The 19,435-nt window shown below is 33.3% G+C and overlaps 2 protein-coding genes across 2 annotated transcripts in view; both read left to right on the top strand.

Annotated features, from left to right (window-relative positions):
- LOC126776503 (synapse-associated protein of 47 kDa) overlaps positions 1-19,435 on the top strand; it is a 187,407-nt gene that overhangs the window by 72,460 nt on the left and 95,512 nt on the right. The gene's annotated exons all lie outside the window — the stretch shown is intronic.
- LOC126776603 (uncharacterized) lies at positions 7,841-10,267 on the top strand. The gene is made up of 6 exons (XM_050499251.1): positions 7,841-7,883; positions 8,211-8,397; positions 9,204-9,383; positions 9,520-9,653; positions 9,759-9,886; positions 9,980-10,267. The coding sequence occupies exons 1-6, from the start codon at positions 7,841-7,843 to the stop codon at positions 10,265-10,267; spliced, it is 960 nt and encodes a 319-aa protein (XP_050355208.1).

Raw genomic sequence — 19,435 nt, 5'->3', positions numbered from 1 at the left:
AGTGTTTATTTTAGCCATTAGGTGACTCCAGTGACTTCTGTAGCTCATTTTACGCTACTGTTCTAGAAAGAACTAGAAATGTAGAAATCACTTGCGCTACTAAGATTTTTTTATCATTACATCACAAAACAAAATGTAGACCAAGTAATAATAAAAATAAAATGTCCATCCAAATATTTTGTTGTTGATGGTGCCTCGAAATGAAAACACGCAGGCAGATAAAACTACCAAACTACAAACCGATTACAAGACAACATAATTGAAAAAAAAAACCTCTTTCTTTTTACATTCTTAACTTATTTTCACTCCTTTCTTTTATTTAGATTTTTTTTAGAATATTTCATTATAAATTTCCGGCTGAACACCAAACAGTAAATACTCTCATAAAGATTACAAGGTAAAAACTACTTTGTTTCAATGTCAAGTGCTTTTATATCTCTCAAACAATTGCGATTAGTAAGGACTAATAAATAGTTTTCCGGGTATATCGTTGACAGTATCGTTCGACAATTCACCTGTAGCATAATAATGAGTAACTTTTCGCAAGGACTGAGAGTTGACATTGATAAAGTCATGAGTTTATATCCAAAATACTGAAATATTCTTATTATAAAGAATAATATACATAATGTCTGTTATTTTGAGTTATTTTTTACAATAATAGTCTTTATTCAAACGAAATAAGGTTCTTTTTAATTCACACTGAAAAAGTATTAATTCTTAATATAAATAATCACTACTAGGATTAGCTAAATATGTAGACGCAAACGCTATCTTGATCATTCGAATTAAAAACGAAACAAAACAATTTTTCTATTTGTCCATCTTAAGTCGAGATATTATAATTAGTATAATTAAACAATGTATTTGTTATTTCTACGTGATTATGTACATACATTGACCTACATTTCTAAGTAAATAGAGAATTTAATCGTGTATGTATGATAACTTCTAATCACAATCATCTAAATATTTGGACGGGACTAAATGTTATATGTAGGCATCTTAAGCCGTGCGTGTCTTGTGCGTCTTTGTATTGCTTTGATTATGTTTATCTATGTTTTATATCAAATTTTTTTGACTGATTCATCCAATATGATATTTTGCAAATAATATCACTTCATATTATACGACAAAGTTTCCCCGTCGCGTCTGTTTGTTTGTATATCTGAACGCGAAAAACTTAAATACCACCGAAGGGATTTTCATATTTTTTCTTCATCAACAGACGGAGCGAATAAGTGGAAGGTATAATTAATTATGTTTTTTTTTATAGAATAGGTGGACGAGCATATGGGCCACCTGATGGTGAGTGATCACCAAATGCCTTTATTATTAGACATTGGCATTGTAAGAAATGTCAACCATCGCTTACATAGCCAATGCGCCACCAACCTTGGGAACTAAGATTTTATGTCCCTTGTGCAATTACACTGGCACCCTTCAAACCGGAACACAACAATATCAAGTATTGCTGTTTTGCGGTAGAATATCTGATGAGTGGGTGGTACCTACCCAGACGATCTTGCACAAAGCCCACCAGAAAGATAAAAAGAATTGATTAAAATGTGATGATGATCATTAGAGATGTTGGAAAAAACATGCCAACTTCGAGATATACTGGCGTGCGCCACGTAAACAAATACAGTTATATGTATAACGATATAAATGTTATATGTAGACGCTTATTATACCCGAGCGAAGCCAGGAAGGGTAGGTAGTTAAGCTATAATATACGCATAAATGTTGTATAATGAGTTATACATTATATTGTATACATAGTCAAAGAATATTGTCCGTACGGGACCGTATAATGGGTTCACGAAAATTTATTCCGTAAGATTTATAGATCACTAAAATTTCGGCATCAAAACCGAAACGGTAAATTTTGTCAAATTTAAATGTTATCTGCCTGCCCAATTAAACTTGTAAAATTGATACTTAGCTGTGTCCACAAAGTTTTTAAAGCTTGTCGTATAATTGTGAGTGAAGTGTGAGTGTGGTAATTACGAATGGTGATGATGTCCTTCTGATTAATTTTGGCAATGGTGGCAAATTAAAGTGCACAAGTGACAGAAAATAGTTCAGGCGCAACAGCTTTACGTACTTTTCAAAGCACGGGAGTACATACCAGACTCCAGGCTGCTTCTGAGATTCTTTGACAGAAAACCCAATAACTTTTAAATGGTCTGACCTGGGATTTGAATCCAGGACATCGGGATCTGCGGCGTTTTATCTGAACACCAACCATCAATCTATTTGTTCGTTTCCTTTAGAAAAATAAATATATATTTTTTTGGTGAAACAGTGATAGATGAGTATAAAAATGTTTTGTAATGATTTGATTGTGATATGAAGGCTAAGCGAGCCTACGTAATTATAGTCACAAGGAAAATAACGCAGATCTCATGGTTGGTGTCGCAATGTAAGTCATTAATAATGTCTAAAGTCATTAATAGTATTTTTTATTTCTTATAGTTTAAATTAGAAAGAACTGAACAGAACTGGAATTATGCAGTTATTATAGTTAAAGTGTGACAAAAAAGTTTTCAGATTGAAATAGACCCATAATTAGAGTTGTCGAGGTGTACGGGACTCGCACATTTCATTTGGCAAGTATTCACCACCCTATCCAAAAAGTAAGTTCTAAATTATAATGAAAGATTTATAATTAAGCATTTTTGTAACTAAGCAATTAAACTTTAATTCAGAAACCAGACATATGATATCATCAGACTTAACAAACTTTTTTTTTATAGAATACGTAGGCGGACGAGCATATGGGCCACCTGATGGTAAGTGGTCACAAAACGCCCTTAGACATTGGCATTGTAAGAAATGTCAACCATCGCTTACATAGCCAATGCGCTACCAACCTTGGGAACTAAGATTTTATGTCCCTTGTGCCTGTAATTATACTGGCTCACTCACCCTTCAAACCGGAACACAACAATATCAAGTATTGCTGTTTTGCGGTAGAATATCTGATGAGTGGGTGGTACCTACCCAGGCGAGCTTGCACAAAGCCCTACCACCAGTAAACTAAACTTGTTTGAAAGCTAAAAACAATTCATCAATGCATAGTTGGTATTGCTAAACATGAACTTAAATTAATAACCGGTGTGTGGAGAAACAATAGCCAAGGTCAATGTGAAGCTGTTCTAATTTATTGTCGTTACTCGCGTAAGCCGGTTTGCCCACTTTTAATATTAACTAATGTTAATATCTATTTATGTAGTTCAATTAATATGGCTAATAAAATTATATATTTTATTATTGTATCCGATTTCATAAAAATGTAATCAATTTTGGAACGTCATTTGTGATTAAAAGAAAAAGCTTTTTGTGGAGCTTAATAAGAAATGAAATTATACGTGACATTGGAAAAATATTTTGCGCTCAAATAGCGTAGATACACGTCAGAAAAGGAAAAAAAAATAAGAACCGAATGACCGAATTAATGTTATTGTCATTTCTTGCATTTATAAAGATCTCAGAATTGTAACAATATTAAAAATAAACAAATAATAAAACTTATTCCGTATTTTTGTGTATTTATTAATAAATATATGTAAGGGATATAATTTCATAATGGTTTGACTTAATTGATCTTATGAAACATACCTATTTCAAATGCTCCATTAAAATCTTATAATAAATTCGGGTTCAAATCTAAGCAAGTGCCAGTTTTTTTATTTAATTTGTGAGTTTTTTTTAAATATAATATAGGTAGGTGGATGGGTAATTGTGCTACGTGATGATAAGAGGTCATCATCGTCCATAGACATTGGCGCCGTAAGAATCATTCCTTACATCACTAATGCGCCACCAACCTTGAAAACCAAAATATTATGTCCCTTGTACGTGGTTGTAACACTGGTTCACTCACTCTTCCAAACGCAACACAACAATACTATTACTGTTTGGTAATAGATGGCCCAGTGGTAAGAACGCGTGAATCTTAACCGATGAACGGGTTCAAACCCAGGCAAGCACCACTGAATTTTCATGTGCTTAATTTGTGTTTGTAATTCGTCTCGTGCTTGACGGCGAAGGAAAACATCGTGAGGAAACCTGTAAAATTCTGAAATTCTGCCACGTGTGTATTCCACCAACCCGCATTGGAGCAGCGTGGTGGAATATACTCCAAACCTTCTCTTCAAAAAGGGAGAGGAGGCCTTAGCCCAGCAATGGGAGATTCACAGGGTGTTACTGATAGAATATCTGGTGAGTACCTACCCAGACGGACTTGCACAAAGCCCTACCACCAAATATACAATAATGATTAATTTATTATGGTTCGGCCGTTACATTTTGTAAATCTTTTCATATTATCTTTAAAACTAAAACAGATGATATATATTAGAAGGTATAAATCATGCCCTTGCCTTGCTTTTAATAATTATTTATTTATTACCGTATGACGTTTAAAGTTTTCATTCGTTTATTTAACTATTTTTGCGTTTGTGACTTTTATGATATTTTATATGTACTGTGACTGTGCAAATATTTAAGGATTTCAATTTTTCTACGTATATATTAACTTTAGTAACCGTTGATTATCGTAGAATGCTAACAATAGTTTTGATGGCATGTGATACTTAGTATCACAAAGTCTCGTTTTTACTAAGTTAACATATCTCAAGCTACTAGTATTTGTATAATATATGATTCATATTTGCAAAGAAATGTTTTCTCAGAAGACAAGTTATACATATATAGCAGCGTTATTTTAAATGGCTACTGTCACCCACATTATGTCAATGACGCAAGTTTACTCTCTATTATCTCACTCCCATGATCCGATCCGAAGTCGAGATGGCCCAGTGGTAAGAACGCGTGAATCTTATCCGATGAACGTGGGTTCAAACCCGGGCAAGCACCTCTGAATTTTCATGTGCTTAATTTCTGTTTATAATTCATCTCGTGCTTTCCGGTGAAGGAAAACATCGTGAGGAAACCTGCATGTGTCTAATTTCATCGAAATTCTGCCACATATGTATTCCACTAACCCGCATTGGAGCCGCGTGGTGGAATAAGCTCCAAACCTTCTCCTCAAAAAGGGAGAGGAGGCTTTAGCCCAGCAGTGGGACATTTACAGGCTGTTACTTACATTACTTACTATGATCCGATGGGACGGCAATCCGATACGACCAGAACGATATCAGGCATATGATCTCTACGTGCTGAATATCACATTAAAATAATATAATGACATTAAAACATAAGAAATATGTATATATAGTGTCGAATACAATAGATCATTATTATTAATGCTAAGGCACCTAAGCCCTACCGCACTTTGTTTTTTGGCATATAATTTGTCGTACATTAATTGTGTATAAGTTTGAAAAATATAAAAATTTAATTTATTATATTATATTTGACAAAGAAAAATAAATAGTAATATAGAACAAATCATATTTAAACCACACAGGGTTTATGTATTACATCGTTCACCTTATGCGTGTACGTAGACGTATTGTTTTATTATGTATTTTAAATATAATTTATATATATACCAAAAATAGAACCGTACCGTACCGTAACCGTAACAGCCTGTGAATGTCTCACTGCTGGGCTAAAGGCCTCCTCTCCTCTTTTTTTGAGGAGAAGGTTTGGAGCTTATTCCACCACGCTGCTCCAATGCGGGTTGGTAGAATTCACATGTGGCAGAACTTCAGTGAAATTAGACACATGCAGGTTTCCTCACGATGTTTTCCTTCACCGTAAAGCACGAGATGAATTATAATCACAAATTAAGCACATGAAAATTCAGTGGTGCTTGCCCGGGTTTGAACCCACGATCATCGGTTAAGATTCACGTGTTCTTACCACAGGGCCATCTCGGCTTAAACAACATAACCTTAAATTAAAATTAATTACACAAATATGCAACTAGACGTGCTAGCCATCTAATACTGCCTAAAACAAGAACTAAGAGTGGAAAAAGATGATTATTTTTGAGGGAGCAAAACTTTATAACAATTTACCTAAACAAGTAAAAACTCTAACAAATTTTTCTATGTTTAAATCTCGACTTAATAACCATATTCTGTGTAACGATTCTCTGTTAAAATAATTAATTGAAACTGTTATCTCATCTGTTTTGCTGATCCGAACGAATTGTTATATTTATAAGTTAGATATAAGTTCTCATGTAAATGACGTTGTCGTAATGAGAATAAAGTTCTATGAACCTAAAATTGTTCCTTGTGAAATAATTATATGTTGTCGAATCTATCAACCATTATATGACTATAATAATATTAAGTAATAGCGAGACATTTTATTATATATCCTGTTGAACGCCTAATCGTAACACAAACATACCTTATAGGGCGTTTTATATATTTAGAAACGCCAAATGATATCATACAACTTTCTATACTCACAGAAGAGTGAGATTTTTTGCGACATTTGTGTTTTTGAACTTGGAGTGTGCAGACTTTGCAGAGGTGAGTTTTAACGAAGCTTTTTATTAAGTCTTCATTTACTAGGATTTATTAATTAGCAACTAATATTATATTAATTAAATTAAAAATTATACACATACTAACATGCGTTATACCATTTGTGATAAAAACTTTCGTTTTTTATCGGATTAGTTGTTTTTTTGGGTTACGTAATTATATTTACGATAGGGATATATTGAATTAGAAATATAATTAATATTGTAATAATATTATTTAATATAATACTAGTAGAAAACTAAAAAAATCAGGTTAAGTGTCGAAAGTATTATTGATTGTACGTTCGTATCACTACTATAGTAATTGTTGACAATAATTATTGATGATAATAGCTGGTTGGTGTGATTGGTAGGTACTTGCTTTTACGCCAAAGGTTGTGGGTTCGATTCCCACCCAGGACATACATTTGTGTGCATCAACATGTCTGTTTGTCCTGAGTCTGGGTGTAATTATCTATATAAGTATGTTTTTACAAAAGAAAAGTAGTACATGTAGTATATCAGTTGTCTGGTTTCCATAGGACAAGCTATGTTTAATTTGGAATCAGATGGCCGTGTGTGATTGATGTCCCAGGATATTAATAAATAATAGGACAAGTAATCTAAGTATGAAATTGTAATTGCTTGAATTTTGGTTGATTACTTATCACGTCTTTAATTTATAGTTTGTTTGCAGGAATAAAAATCATTATAATGGATCAATTTATTAGGCTATTTACATTTTTTAATTTCTTAATATTTGCAATTAGTAAAGCGCCTGAAAATAAAATTATAGCAAGTTATGATCCCAGTGAATTATTATCGTAAGTATTAAATATTATCGTAGTAAGGAAGCTTACTTCAGTAGGGCTATTCTGTAAGAACAAACTCGAAACTATCCGCAGAAAACGATTTTGATTTTGATTTGATGTCAAATAGTGATAATATAATCATTGACTATAATAATTATTAACATTTGAAGAATACACGCTTCAATATAGTATATAGTACTGAAGAGAGTTATTACAGATTAGCACTGCAGGTTGAGTGTAGAAGTACTACAAATTATGATTGAATAATATTTTTATTGCAGACAAATTTTTAAGGATAATGATTCCGTTCCTAGAGCCGTGTTTGGTTCAGTACAATTTCAGGGTAATGATGTTGGCAACAACGATTACTTTTATAAAGGACCTGTGAAATTTAAAGATGATACAAACATAAATTATTCTGACGTCATTTCTGATGAAAATAACCAAAAGGGTTTTGTTAGTTTTCAAGATTATAATCAAGACGATTTAAAAAAGAGAAAGCGCAGGAAGAGGAGGCCTAAACAGCAATATTATGGCCTTGAAAACCTACCTACTCAACCTGATTTAGCTCAGCACAATGATATATCAAATCATGGTTTTGGTGGGCAATATTATAGTAAGTACGTTTATAAAAAATGAGCCTAAAGGCTAGATGAACTTATTTGTGGTATAGAGATGACTAATAACATGGCATGTGAGATAGTACACTTTATTTTATTTACCCTTTTTATGAAAAAAAATCATTGTCGTCATAACTAAAGTTGCAATTAACAAAAGTTTAATATAACTGAGATATTTTCTTACTTTTATGTTAGCAAACATTATTGCTTGTACTTTTAATCAGGCGCCCATTAAAAAAAATTTTTTTCCTTTGATAAAATATATAACTATTATATTAAGTTTTTAATCTTTTATTACTTGTGATTATAAGCTGTTGTCGTCATCAGGACCACCACGGCCCAGGCCTTATATAGCATCTGATGCTTTATCAGCTGTAACAGATGCACTAACATCCATAGCGTTATATGACGACCAACAGTGCGTACCGCGACTTTTATGTGAAGCAGCAGGTGGGGGAGCTCTGGGCAGTTCGGGAATTATACAGACGCTGTCCGGACTACAACCATTGTTAACGTAAGTGATTTAAGTGTATATTATAATGTAAATTATGATAAAGAGCACGTAGATTTATCATCAGAATAATAACAATTGTTGTTTTAATAAACATTTAATATTTAAACAGTGTTGTAAACTTGTTCAAAGTTTAATGTAATTTTATATACTTATCAAAAAGTAAGATAAAAATGATTATTGATTTGTTAGGACCACTATTCTATTGGTTAGCAACTTTTTCAATAACACAATTTTTTGTTATAGTATAGGTTGGCGGATAAGCATATGGGCCACCTGATGATAAGTTGTCACCAACGCCCATAGACATTAGCATTGTAAGAAATATTAACCATCGCTTACATCGCCAATGCGCCACCAACCTTGGGAACTAAGATGTCATGTCCCTTGTGCCTGTAATTACACTGGCTCACTAACCCTTCAAACCGGAACACAACAATAACAAGTACTGCTGTTTTGCGGTTGAATATCTGATGAGTGGGTGGTACCTATCCAGTGGGCTTGCACAAAGCCCTACCACCATTACACACTTGTTACAAATAAAATTAAAATATATTACAATATGTAATTAAAAGTAAATTTCTTATTTATCTTTATCATTTAATTGATTTATTTTTAAGATTTACCTGAATATATATCTGTGTGTATCTTTTGAAAAATTTGTTTATTTTGTCTTTCTCACACAGCTAACTATCACAATTATACTTTTTAATTATAAATTAGAAAAATAATGGCTTCAATGTGATTGACACTTAAAATACGTTAAGGGTTTTTTTTTATCTGTGAATAATAATTTTCATTTGTTTTAGACTTCTCTCGGCTTATAATGGTATAAGCACTAACCCTCTCTTTGTCTTCGGACGGGCTATTTTTCTGGGCATGTCATCGAACGGGAACACAGCCTCCTGTCGTTATGCGTATCCATTATGCCCCACAGATCCGGAGCAACTTGTCTATTACCTAAATAACCATAATGGAGGTTTCTTCAGGTAGGCCTGCAAAAAATATTTTTCTGTTCTGTTTTGTAATGTTTAAGTTACTTAAAGAGAGCAAAGATAAAAACATTATCTCGAGATTTATATTAAAAGACAAATGTTTAATTTTTTTATTTGTTGTTTTTTTTAGGTTCTTTAACTCACCTCAACAAGGACAGCAGAATGTAGAACAGTTTTATAACCAACTCTCGCAGAACTATGGGCATCAACAGGGTCAACCGCAAAATTATGGACTTTATAATCCTAACCCCGCACAAAATTATGGTATCCATAAACCTAACCTATATTCAAGTTATGCTCAGCAAAACTATGGGTTGACTTTTCCTTATTATGGTAATCACAATATTCGATTCAAAAACTCTTTCTTAGATAGAGACATAGACAAAATTCAACGACGAATACAAAATAAGCCAATATCACATGAATATGATAATTCCGAAGATTTTAACATGAAATGGAAATTTCCGGAAGCTTTGGAAAATAATAGCGAATATTATGTAAATAATGATGATAAATATCATAAATTTTATAAAGATAATGTAAATTTCGGAAGAGAAGTTAAAATGCTAAAATTTCCTGAAAGCCATCAGGAAAATGAATCAGAAATACAAGGATATGATAGAAAGATAAGAGGCTTTACATTTCCTGAAAGCAACAGCAACACACACTATAAATATTATAATTATGTAAAATCAAATGAGGCATACAATGATAAATTTATACATAATAATCAATATTATGGAAATAAGTATGTTTATCATGGTAATGATAATGAGGATGACTTAAGAGGAATTAGGACGGTTTATATCGTTAGAGGTAACGGTGATCCAAATAATCCTGAAATAATTAAACTAAGGCCAGGTGAAACAATACAATAAAGTTTATTTTTTAAATTAAGATAAAAGATTATATCCTGTATTAACAACCATGGTTTTTTTGATAATTTATGTAATTTTAAGTGATTAAAGGATTGTCGTGTTACTTGTTATATTATATAGTATATATGTTATGTTATATATATATAAAGTACGTATAAGTTTATAAAATAATAGTAACAATACTATTGTTTTATAAACAGAAATGTCGTTCTCTATTCATAGCGGTTCGTTTATTTATAATGGTTATAATGTTTGTCAGTAAATTTTTAATATCGTTGGATAATGTTTTTTTTCAAACAAATAACTAATTAGAATTCGCATTTTCAAACAAGTGTTGATGTAAGGTAGTACCATTTTAAAATAATTGTCCGAATCATTAAAACTGTACTTGTGTACTTTGTTAAATATCTAATAAATAAATAAAAACTTCCTCCTTAAGGAAAATCGCACGTTTCTACATTGCCGATTGGAGAATAAACATACAACAGAATTTCACCTAAAAACACGCTGGCTTCTTGTTCGCATTAAAATTTAAGAGATCTGAAATTAACGAAAATATTAATTTACTTTTAAGTGATCATAAATAGTTTAGCAAGTGTTTTATCAATTTTAAAGTGGAATTAGGATGACTCCACATCCTATTTTGAATGATCTGATGAATGAACTTGGAATTTGAAGATATATATTGATGACATAGAACTTATTTATGTAGTATGTGTCTTCATTTATTTACAATAAATTATTTTTAGACCGTTAACACACCTGCAAGCCAAGGTGTTGCAGGTGTCCATTGGTGGTGTCATTCCATCAGGTGAGCTTCATGCCCGTTTGCCCCTCTTACATAAAAAACCCCAGGCTCGCTAATGTTGAATTAAGTCTTAAATATTATGCATTCTTTAATTTAAATGGTTATTCAAGTTTAAATTATTAATGACATGTAGTAATAATGATAAGATGTTTTAAGGTCCTCCAGACCGATTTCGGCCACGGCGGACAATCTCAAGAGAGATTAGTCAACTGCGCAGGACATATTAATTAGTGCAAAATTGTGTGCGCAAACACAGGTGCACTCTCTCTTCCATCGCTCTCATAATTCGATTGGACGGCAATCCGACACGACCGGAAAGAGTTCAGGCGCAGGAACAAAGGCTGTAAGTGCTTTCCGAGGCCACTAGACCAACGAGGCAGTCAAGATGTTTAATTATTTAACAACCCAGTATCGTTCTTCATGAGATAAGGACTTTGCTTGGAACTTAAAATGTTTTATATTTAAAACGACTAACGATTAAGGATGTTTAATATATGCAATATGATAATTATATATAAACAATTACAAGCAGTCTATGTTAATACGTTTTGTAAATAATAACTAATTTTACAAATAAATAATTTATTTATTTATTTACCCATTTATGTTAATATATATATATTTTGCCACAATCCAAGCTCGGTCAGTAGGCTTTCGGTTAACGATCTACAGTTATATACACTGTTTCACCATTTTGTTTAACTTATTCTATTTTGCAGATAATAATTAACGTCTTAACTTTTATTATTGATATTGCTAAGCTTTGGATTTTATCTCTAATGGTCTTTAAAATAATTGCTAAAATTTCGTATCGTAGTCTAAGAGAATAGCTCGACAAATTTTGTAATTTATTGTCTCAAAAAATCTCCATATAAATAAATATAGCCTAATTTGTTTTACACGAAAGCGACATTATTAATGGAGAAAATGGGCGAGAGGCTTGGGTATATATAGCTATCTAGGCAGTAAGTTAACATTCAAATACCATATAAATTACATGGTCGCTAAGGTAGTTTTAATCTGAAATAGTGCTCTAATTTCTATTATACTATATCTACATATATAATATAATAATAGTTTACTTGGGTTCCAGCCTACAGTATAATATTTCACCTGAATTTTTTTTTTTTATAGAATAGGAAGGTGGACGAGCATATGGGCCACCTGATGGTAAGTGGTCACCAAACGCCCTTAGACATTGGCATTGTAAGAAATGTCAACCATCGCTTATATAGCCAATGCGCCACCAACCTTGGGAACTAAGATTTTATGTCCCTTGTGCCTGTAATTACACTGGCTCACTCACCCTTCAAACCGGAACACAACAATATCAAGTATTGCTGTTTTGCGGTAGAATATCTGATGAGTGGGTGGTACCTACCCAAACGAGCTTGCACAAAGCCCTACCACCACTAATAGAAATAGTCTTCGTGTTACCGTGTCGATGCTTAACATCAAATGAACAGTCAAACGCTGGTCAATTAAGAGTAAAAAAGAATATACACATTGATAACATAGAAAAAGCTCAACGTGAATTTGTTGAGTGCCCTAAATTGAAATGTCAGTCTCAAAGTTCGCCTAAATTAACTTTCTTGTTGAATGGATTCGACCGTTTTGAAATATTTTTTGACGTGTAAACATCTCAGCGCTCGGTACACGGTAACTAACTAACATCGAGCGTCAGGAGAGTAAGCATAAAGTATCGAGCGGTTGATATATAAACACGTGCGAGATGAGATGTGTAGCGAGAGAGCTCACTTGTTTACACATCAATTCTCGTAAGTACCTTGGCACTTACACATATTTTTTTTATTTTCAAGCTGATATATAATAATAATCATAGTCCTTCCTGAGTATTACATATGTACAACAGTAACAGCCTGTTAATGTCCCACTGCTGGGCTAAGGCCTCCTCTCCCTTTTGAGAAGAAGGTTTGGAGCGTATTCCACCACGCTGCTCCAATGCGGGTTGGTAGAATACACATGTGGCGTAATTTCAATGAAATTAGACACATGCAGGTTTCCTCACGATGTTTTCCTTCACCGTCAAGCACGAGATGAATTATAAACATAACTTATGCACATGAAAATTCAGTGGTGCTTGTCCGGGTTTGAACCACGGTTAATTCACGCGTTCTAACCACTAGGCCATCTCGCCTTCATTTAATCACAAAAACGGAATTCGTTAAAAATGTATCTAACAAACTGCACGTTTAATTGGAGGGTTAAATATGAATATCAGTAATTTCTTAAAAAAAGGATTTGGTATAATTATTTTTAAAAATATACGCAAAGTGGCTGGCAGCGGATGAAGATTGATATTAAATTTTACTGTTTTTCCTACTGGATTTCTTTCTAGAAATTACTTCGAGGAAAGTTATATATATATAACTTTCCTCGAAGTATATATATATTACATGTATTTCTTGGAGACTATGGATTATGTTAAGCCGGATTTGATCACGTTGGCAATTGAAATCTTTACTACGTTGCTAACTATTTTGGCTTTACTTTTAAGTAAAACAATATTTAATGCAATTATTTTATATACAAGCTCTTGGATTACCTTACAAATACATATTATCTATTTATATTTTGTTTAATACTAAAATATTTATATTATTTACGATAAGCTTAATCTCTGTTGCGGTACATAAGTAATAACATGAATTAAAATGAATATAAAGTAATGTCATAAGTTATGGCCTCCATTTGTATTACTATGTTCACCCTTTGAAAAAGTCGAACAAAACATGACGACAAGTCGTTCAGACTATTCGACTTTTAATCATATATTATAATAACTCATTGGTTAAACTATCATAAAATTGTTACAAGACATTCTTCAAAATGAAAATATTCTTTCAAGTAAGCTCTTAGAAACATTTTACACGTAACGTAATGTTACATGATGTAAAGTTACCTTGGGACGTAGGTTTTTTATTTATTTTTTTATAGAATAGGAAGGCGGACGAGCATATGGGCCACCTGATGGTAAGTGGTCACCAAACGCCCTTAGACATTGGCATTGTGAGAAATGTCAACCATCGCTTACATAGCCAATGCGCCACCAACCTTGGCAACTAAGATTTTATGTCCCTTGTGCCTGTAATTACACTGGCTCACTCATCCTTCAAACCGGAACACAACAGTAACAAGTACTGCTGTTTTGCGGTAGAATATCCGATGAGTGGGTGGTACCTACCCAGACGAGCTTGCACAAAGCTCTACCACCAGTAGAATATACCACCAGGTTATACCGAGAAGAGCCGACGTGAAAATCCGGTGTATGATGGTTGCTGGACATGAGACTTTCTGGAAGCACGCTACTCCATCTTCGAGTATAAACATATCAACAGTTGGATGTATCACTGACTTGATACCTTTGCAAAGGATTCCAAGAAAAAATTGTAGCAGAAGGAAGGAGTTGATAAGCTATGCGATTGCTCTCTACGAATTCTGCTTCCAGCTCGATATGCGAAATGAAACAAACGAGCGCCATCTATTGAAATTTGTTTGTTTATTTTCGATTTCATTACAGAACAAGTAATATGATCTACTGTCAATGCAATTATGCGCACATCACTTACTGTAATATATCAATAAAAATATAAAATATATTTGTAAACTATACCATTTTTCATAACCAACATCAATGTGAGTTAGGTGGTGAGCATAGCACAACTAATATTCAATACTAGTTTTTGCTCAGTGGTCGAAATTGGACCATAACCATTATTGAAAATTTAAGGAAAAAATATAGATTTGTATAAACATTTTATTCTACTCTATAACGCTACATCTCTTAAATTAATTAAATTTAAATGAAAATGTTACTGAGATTATATATGTACACGTAGATATTGGACTAACTTGCAATAACACTTATTTTTATAAAGTAATTGAGCGTTATATATTTAATCAAGAGTTGAAATGTTCTGCAACAAGCCTAGTAGGTAAAGATTATTTGTAACTAGTTTTTCCTAGAATATGTGTACTTGTTTTTTTTGCCATTGTAAACCACGAAGTCATAAATATTCAGAACATTTTATTCGCTAGGTAAATTTCCAACTTTTTGTGTTAATTCACATACCGTACTAATTAATCATTTTAAATTGAAGTCAGTTATTTACTATAATGATTAATATTATGCTGTCCATTTAAATATCTAAGTTTATAGGTATATAATGCAGTCTTTTCTTGCGAATGAGAAATTTCTGATGAGAGATAGAGAGATAAATTAGTGTTTGACATGCGTGATATCAGTGATTTACAATTAAATCTTTAATTAAATTACTCTTATAGTCTCTAAAGAAGTGTCAGTACAAAGTGAAAGACATTTTTTTTTGTATAGGTAGGTGAACGAAAAGCCGAGATGGCCCAGTGGTAAGAACGCGTGAATCTTAACCGATGATCATGGGTTCAAACCCGGGCAAGCACCACTGAATTTTCATGTGCTTAATTTGTGATTATAATTCATCTCGTGCTTTACGGTGAAGGAAAACATCGTGAGGAAACCTGCATGTGTCTAATTTCACTGAAGTTCTGCCACATGTGAATTCTACCAACCCGCATTGGAGCAGCGTGGTGGAATAAGCTCCAAACCTTCTCCTCAAAAAAGAGGAGAGGAGGCCTTTAGCCCAGCAGTGGGACATTCACAGGCTGTTACGGTACGGTTACGGTAGGTGAACGAGCATATGGACCACCTGATGGTAAGTGGTCACCAATGCCTATAGACATTGGATTTGTAAGAAATGTTCACTATCGCTTATATCGTCATATCGACACCAACCTTGGAAAGTAAGATGTTATGTCCCTTGTGCCTGTAATTACACTGGCTCACTCACCCTTAAAACCGGAACACAACAATATCAAGTACTGCTGTTTTGCTGTAGAATATCTGATGAGTGGGTGGCACCTATCCAGACGAGTTTACACAAAGCCCCACCACCAGTAAAAGACAATATCGGAACGACGAAAATATCGTATCGTATAAAAGACTACGTTCGTGACATTTACCGTTTTTGGGGTAACAAGGAGTTATAAAGGGTTTACCTTGAACTTAAATTACTTTATGTTGCTCTATTAACGCTTACGATTATATTAAGCTTACAGAAACCTCAGAACAGGTAATATCTTAGAAGTGACGTAGGCCATATACATAAAATAGGTATTTATAAATGTAATTGTAATTTCACTATGGATAGAATGTTTGATTTTTAAATCTTATAAAAAAATGTCAACTATTGTTCGATGCTTCCAAAAAAAGTTGATGACTTTTAAATAATTGCAAATTGTTTCTATTAACATAAATTGCTGATGGTTTCATATTAAAATTCTTCAAATCCTTATCTACTGGGCAATGACCTCCACGCCTGGTAAGGAGATTTGAGATCATACACGTATCTTATTAACGTTGCCCCAATTTTTGGTGGATATAAACAACTCAGTTCTCAGAGGTTACTCGTTAAAATTCACGTACCATCTGCATACGTGCGCATACGCAGTATAATTACCAATAAATCTTAATTTTGAAAAATACTAATTCTACTTATATGAAATAGAAACTATTGCTAGTTACTAACGTTGTTGTCTATTTTAACCCGCCTGGTTTAGCTCTATAAGTTAGCCATTTTTATAAGGCTGCAGATGTCAAGGTCATTAGTGCTGGGTCATTTAAAAAAGTGGTTATCGGTCAGGAAATTCTAGACAGATGTCCGCATTCTGGTGTTACCACTTATACATTAAACTCCCGTGCTTTGGAAAATACGTGCAGCTTAGCCTGAACTCCTTCCGGTTGTGATATCCCTTTTCATCCGGTTATAAGTGCGAAGGACGGATATAAAAAGTGCACTTGTACACTATAATATATTATTTGCGTTGTTAACTAGTCCCCTTTGAGAATCGCAGCTGTTCTTGAAATCTGTCAGCAATACATCAATCATCATTAAATTCTTTGTAATTGTTTAAGCAAAATTTAAATAGATGCGATATTATTGAATGATTTGCCGTTTTACACTTGCTACCAATCCTACTAACGTTTTTATCATAAATCTTCCATGAAACTGGGTCTCGAGCATTTGTTCATTCCTTTACCACACAACATATACTTGTATTATATTATGTAAGGCCAATAACTTGGTTTACAGTAACAGTAACAGCCTCTTAATGTCCCATTGCTGGGCTAAGACCTCCTCTCCCTTTTTGAGGAGAAGGTTTAGAACTACCACCACGCTGCTCTAATGCGGGTTGGCAGAATACACATGTGACATAATTTTAATGAAATTAGACACATGCAGGTTTCCTCACGATATTTTCCTTCACCGTCAAGCACAAGATGAATTATAATCACAAATTAAGCACATGAAAATTCAGTGGTGCTTGCCCGGGTTTGAACCCACGATCATCGGTTAAGATTCACGCGTTCTAACCACTAGGCCATCTCGGCTTTTTATTAACTTGGTTTAATAAAAACTTACTCATTTTTTTTTAAAGTTATTTCTTTCATCGCAATATCTTGTCCGTCTAAATGTGCTATATATTTGCCACTTATTTACTTAATCACTGTGACTCAATACCCATATGGTATAATATACAGATAAGCGTAGGTAACTAAGCTATTTCCGTTGACAAAGCATATGCAAATTGTAAGGTAAATATGCATAAAACATAGTTATATAACGTAATGTGTCTTGCATTATAATAAGTAGCGGAGTTCGCATTCTTTACACATAAAAGCGGTCTCTCTGTTGGTTTGTTCGTATGATTTGTCACATCGGAAAACGCGTTGGAATTCTTTTATGTGTTTCCGCGTGGCTTGTTTGGTTCTTGCAATTTATAGCAAGAATATTTGAATTTACTAGTACGTAAACTTACTTAGCTACAAGTGAACCAGTGTATGAGGCACAAGGTTAGGGGTGCTACATCTTAATTCCCAGGGTTGGTGGCGCATTAACGATGGTGGTACGTGGTGGTGACCATTAACCATTCCGTAGCCCATTTGCCAGTTTGCCTATCTGTATTAAATAACAAATTGATGGAGCGAATGAGCCTCGATTGGTACTTTTTATTCTTTGTTTTTGTTTGTTTAGACATATGTATATATCGTTCGTTATTTTATTGTTATAAGATTATAAAAAAAGACCTAATTTTATAGATTCGTAGCTTATTGTTATAAATGTAGATCGTACTAATACAAGATAATCTTATTTGTCTAGTACGTTTGCGTAGTTATATTATATTGGTTTAACAAGTAACTTGGTTGCGTAACTGTGGCGCTTAAATTAATTAGTGCATGCTGATTATAATTTGTTGTATTTTTAATAAATCATGGTGTTAGAGTTTAGTGCAAGACTGTCTGAGTAGGTACTACTCACTTATACTTACATATTCTACTGCTAAACAGCAATACTTAGTATTGTTGTGTTCTGGTTTGAAGAATGAGTGAGCCAGTGTAAACAGGCACAAAGGACATAACATCTTAGCTCCCAATGTTAGTGGCACATTGGCAATGTAGGAAACAGTTTATATTTCTTACAATACCGATGCCTATGGGCGGTGGTTATTACTTACCACCAACTGGCTCGTTTATTGTGGCCGTAACTGTACCTCGAAAGCGCTTAAGCCTTAACGCAAATAGTCCTGCGCCTGATCTTTCTGCCAGAAAGAGCTAATAGTTATCCTATCCTATTCCGTGATATGGTCAATAAGAGTAAGAGAGATTGCGAATGCACTGTGAGCGTATACTCGTGCCCTGAACATATCACATGTGTAATTACGTAGCTTTTAAGGTCGCTACAATCGCTATAAGAATATGTTTTTCAGTCTCTTGTTTTCGATTCCAATTGCTGGATTCCGAGGCTACTCAGCTTATCTATACACAAACGATTATTCCACTTAGCGAAAATGTAATTAGTATAATATATTCGGAAAAAAAAATGTAGAAAACAGTGTCAAAAGAAACAACTAATTTTATATATTTAATAATTGTGAGTGATGTTATGGTTTTTTCATTTTTATTAACTTATACATATATCACGTTGTTTACTAATGTTATAGTTATTGACTGTTTCGTGGTGACAAATTAATCTTCATTCAATTATATTTTAATAAAACAAAACACTATCATGAACAGTTGATAGTGTTTCATTCGCTTATAAATCTATATAATATATAAAATGTTCTAGGAGCCAATTCTACTAACAAATTGTCACTTTATCACAATCGAATCGAAGCGTGATCGTTGGCGTTTTTCGGTTTTCGATTTTTCTGATTCGATTAAAGAATAGTCTTTAATTTAATTATCGACTATAGCCTTAAAAGTTAACAATTACGATTGATTTTGACATAATAGTATATGT

The sequence above is a fragment of the Nymphalis io genome, chromosome 20 (genome assembly GCF_905147045.1).
Source record: "Nymphalis io chromosome 20, ilAglIoxx1.1, whole genome shotgun sequence".
Lineage (NCBI taxonomy): Eukaryota > Metazoa > Arthropoda > Insecta > Lepidoptera > Nymphalidae > Nymphalis > Nymphalis io.
Note: the sequence above shows the minus strand (reverse complement) of the source record. Positions and strands in the feature narration are given on the sequence as shown.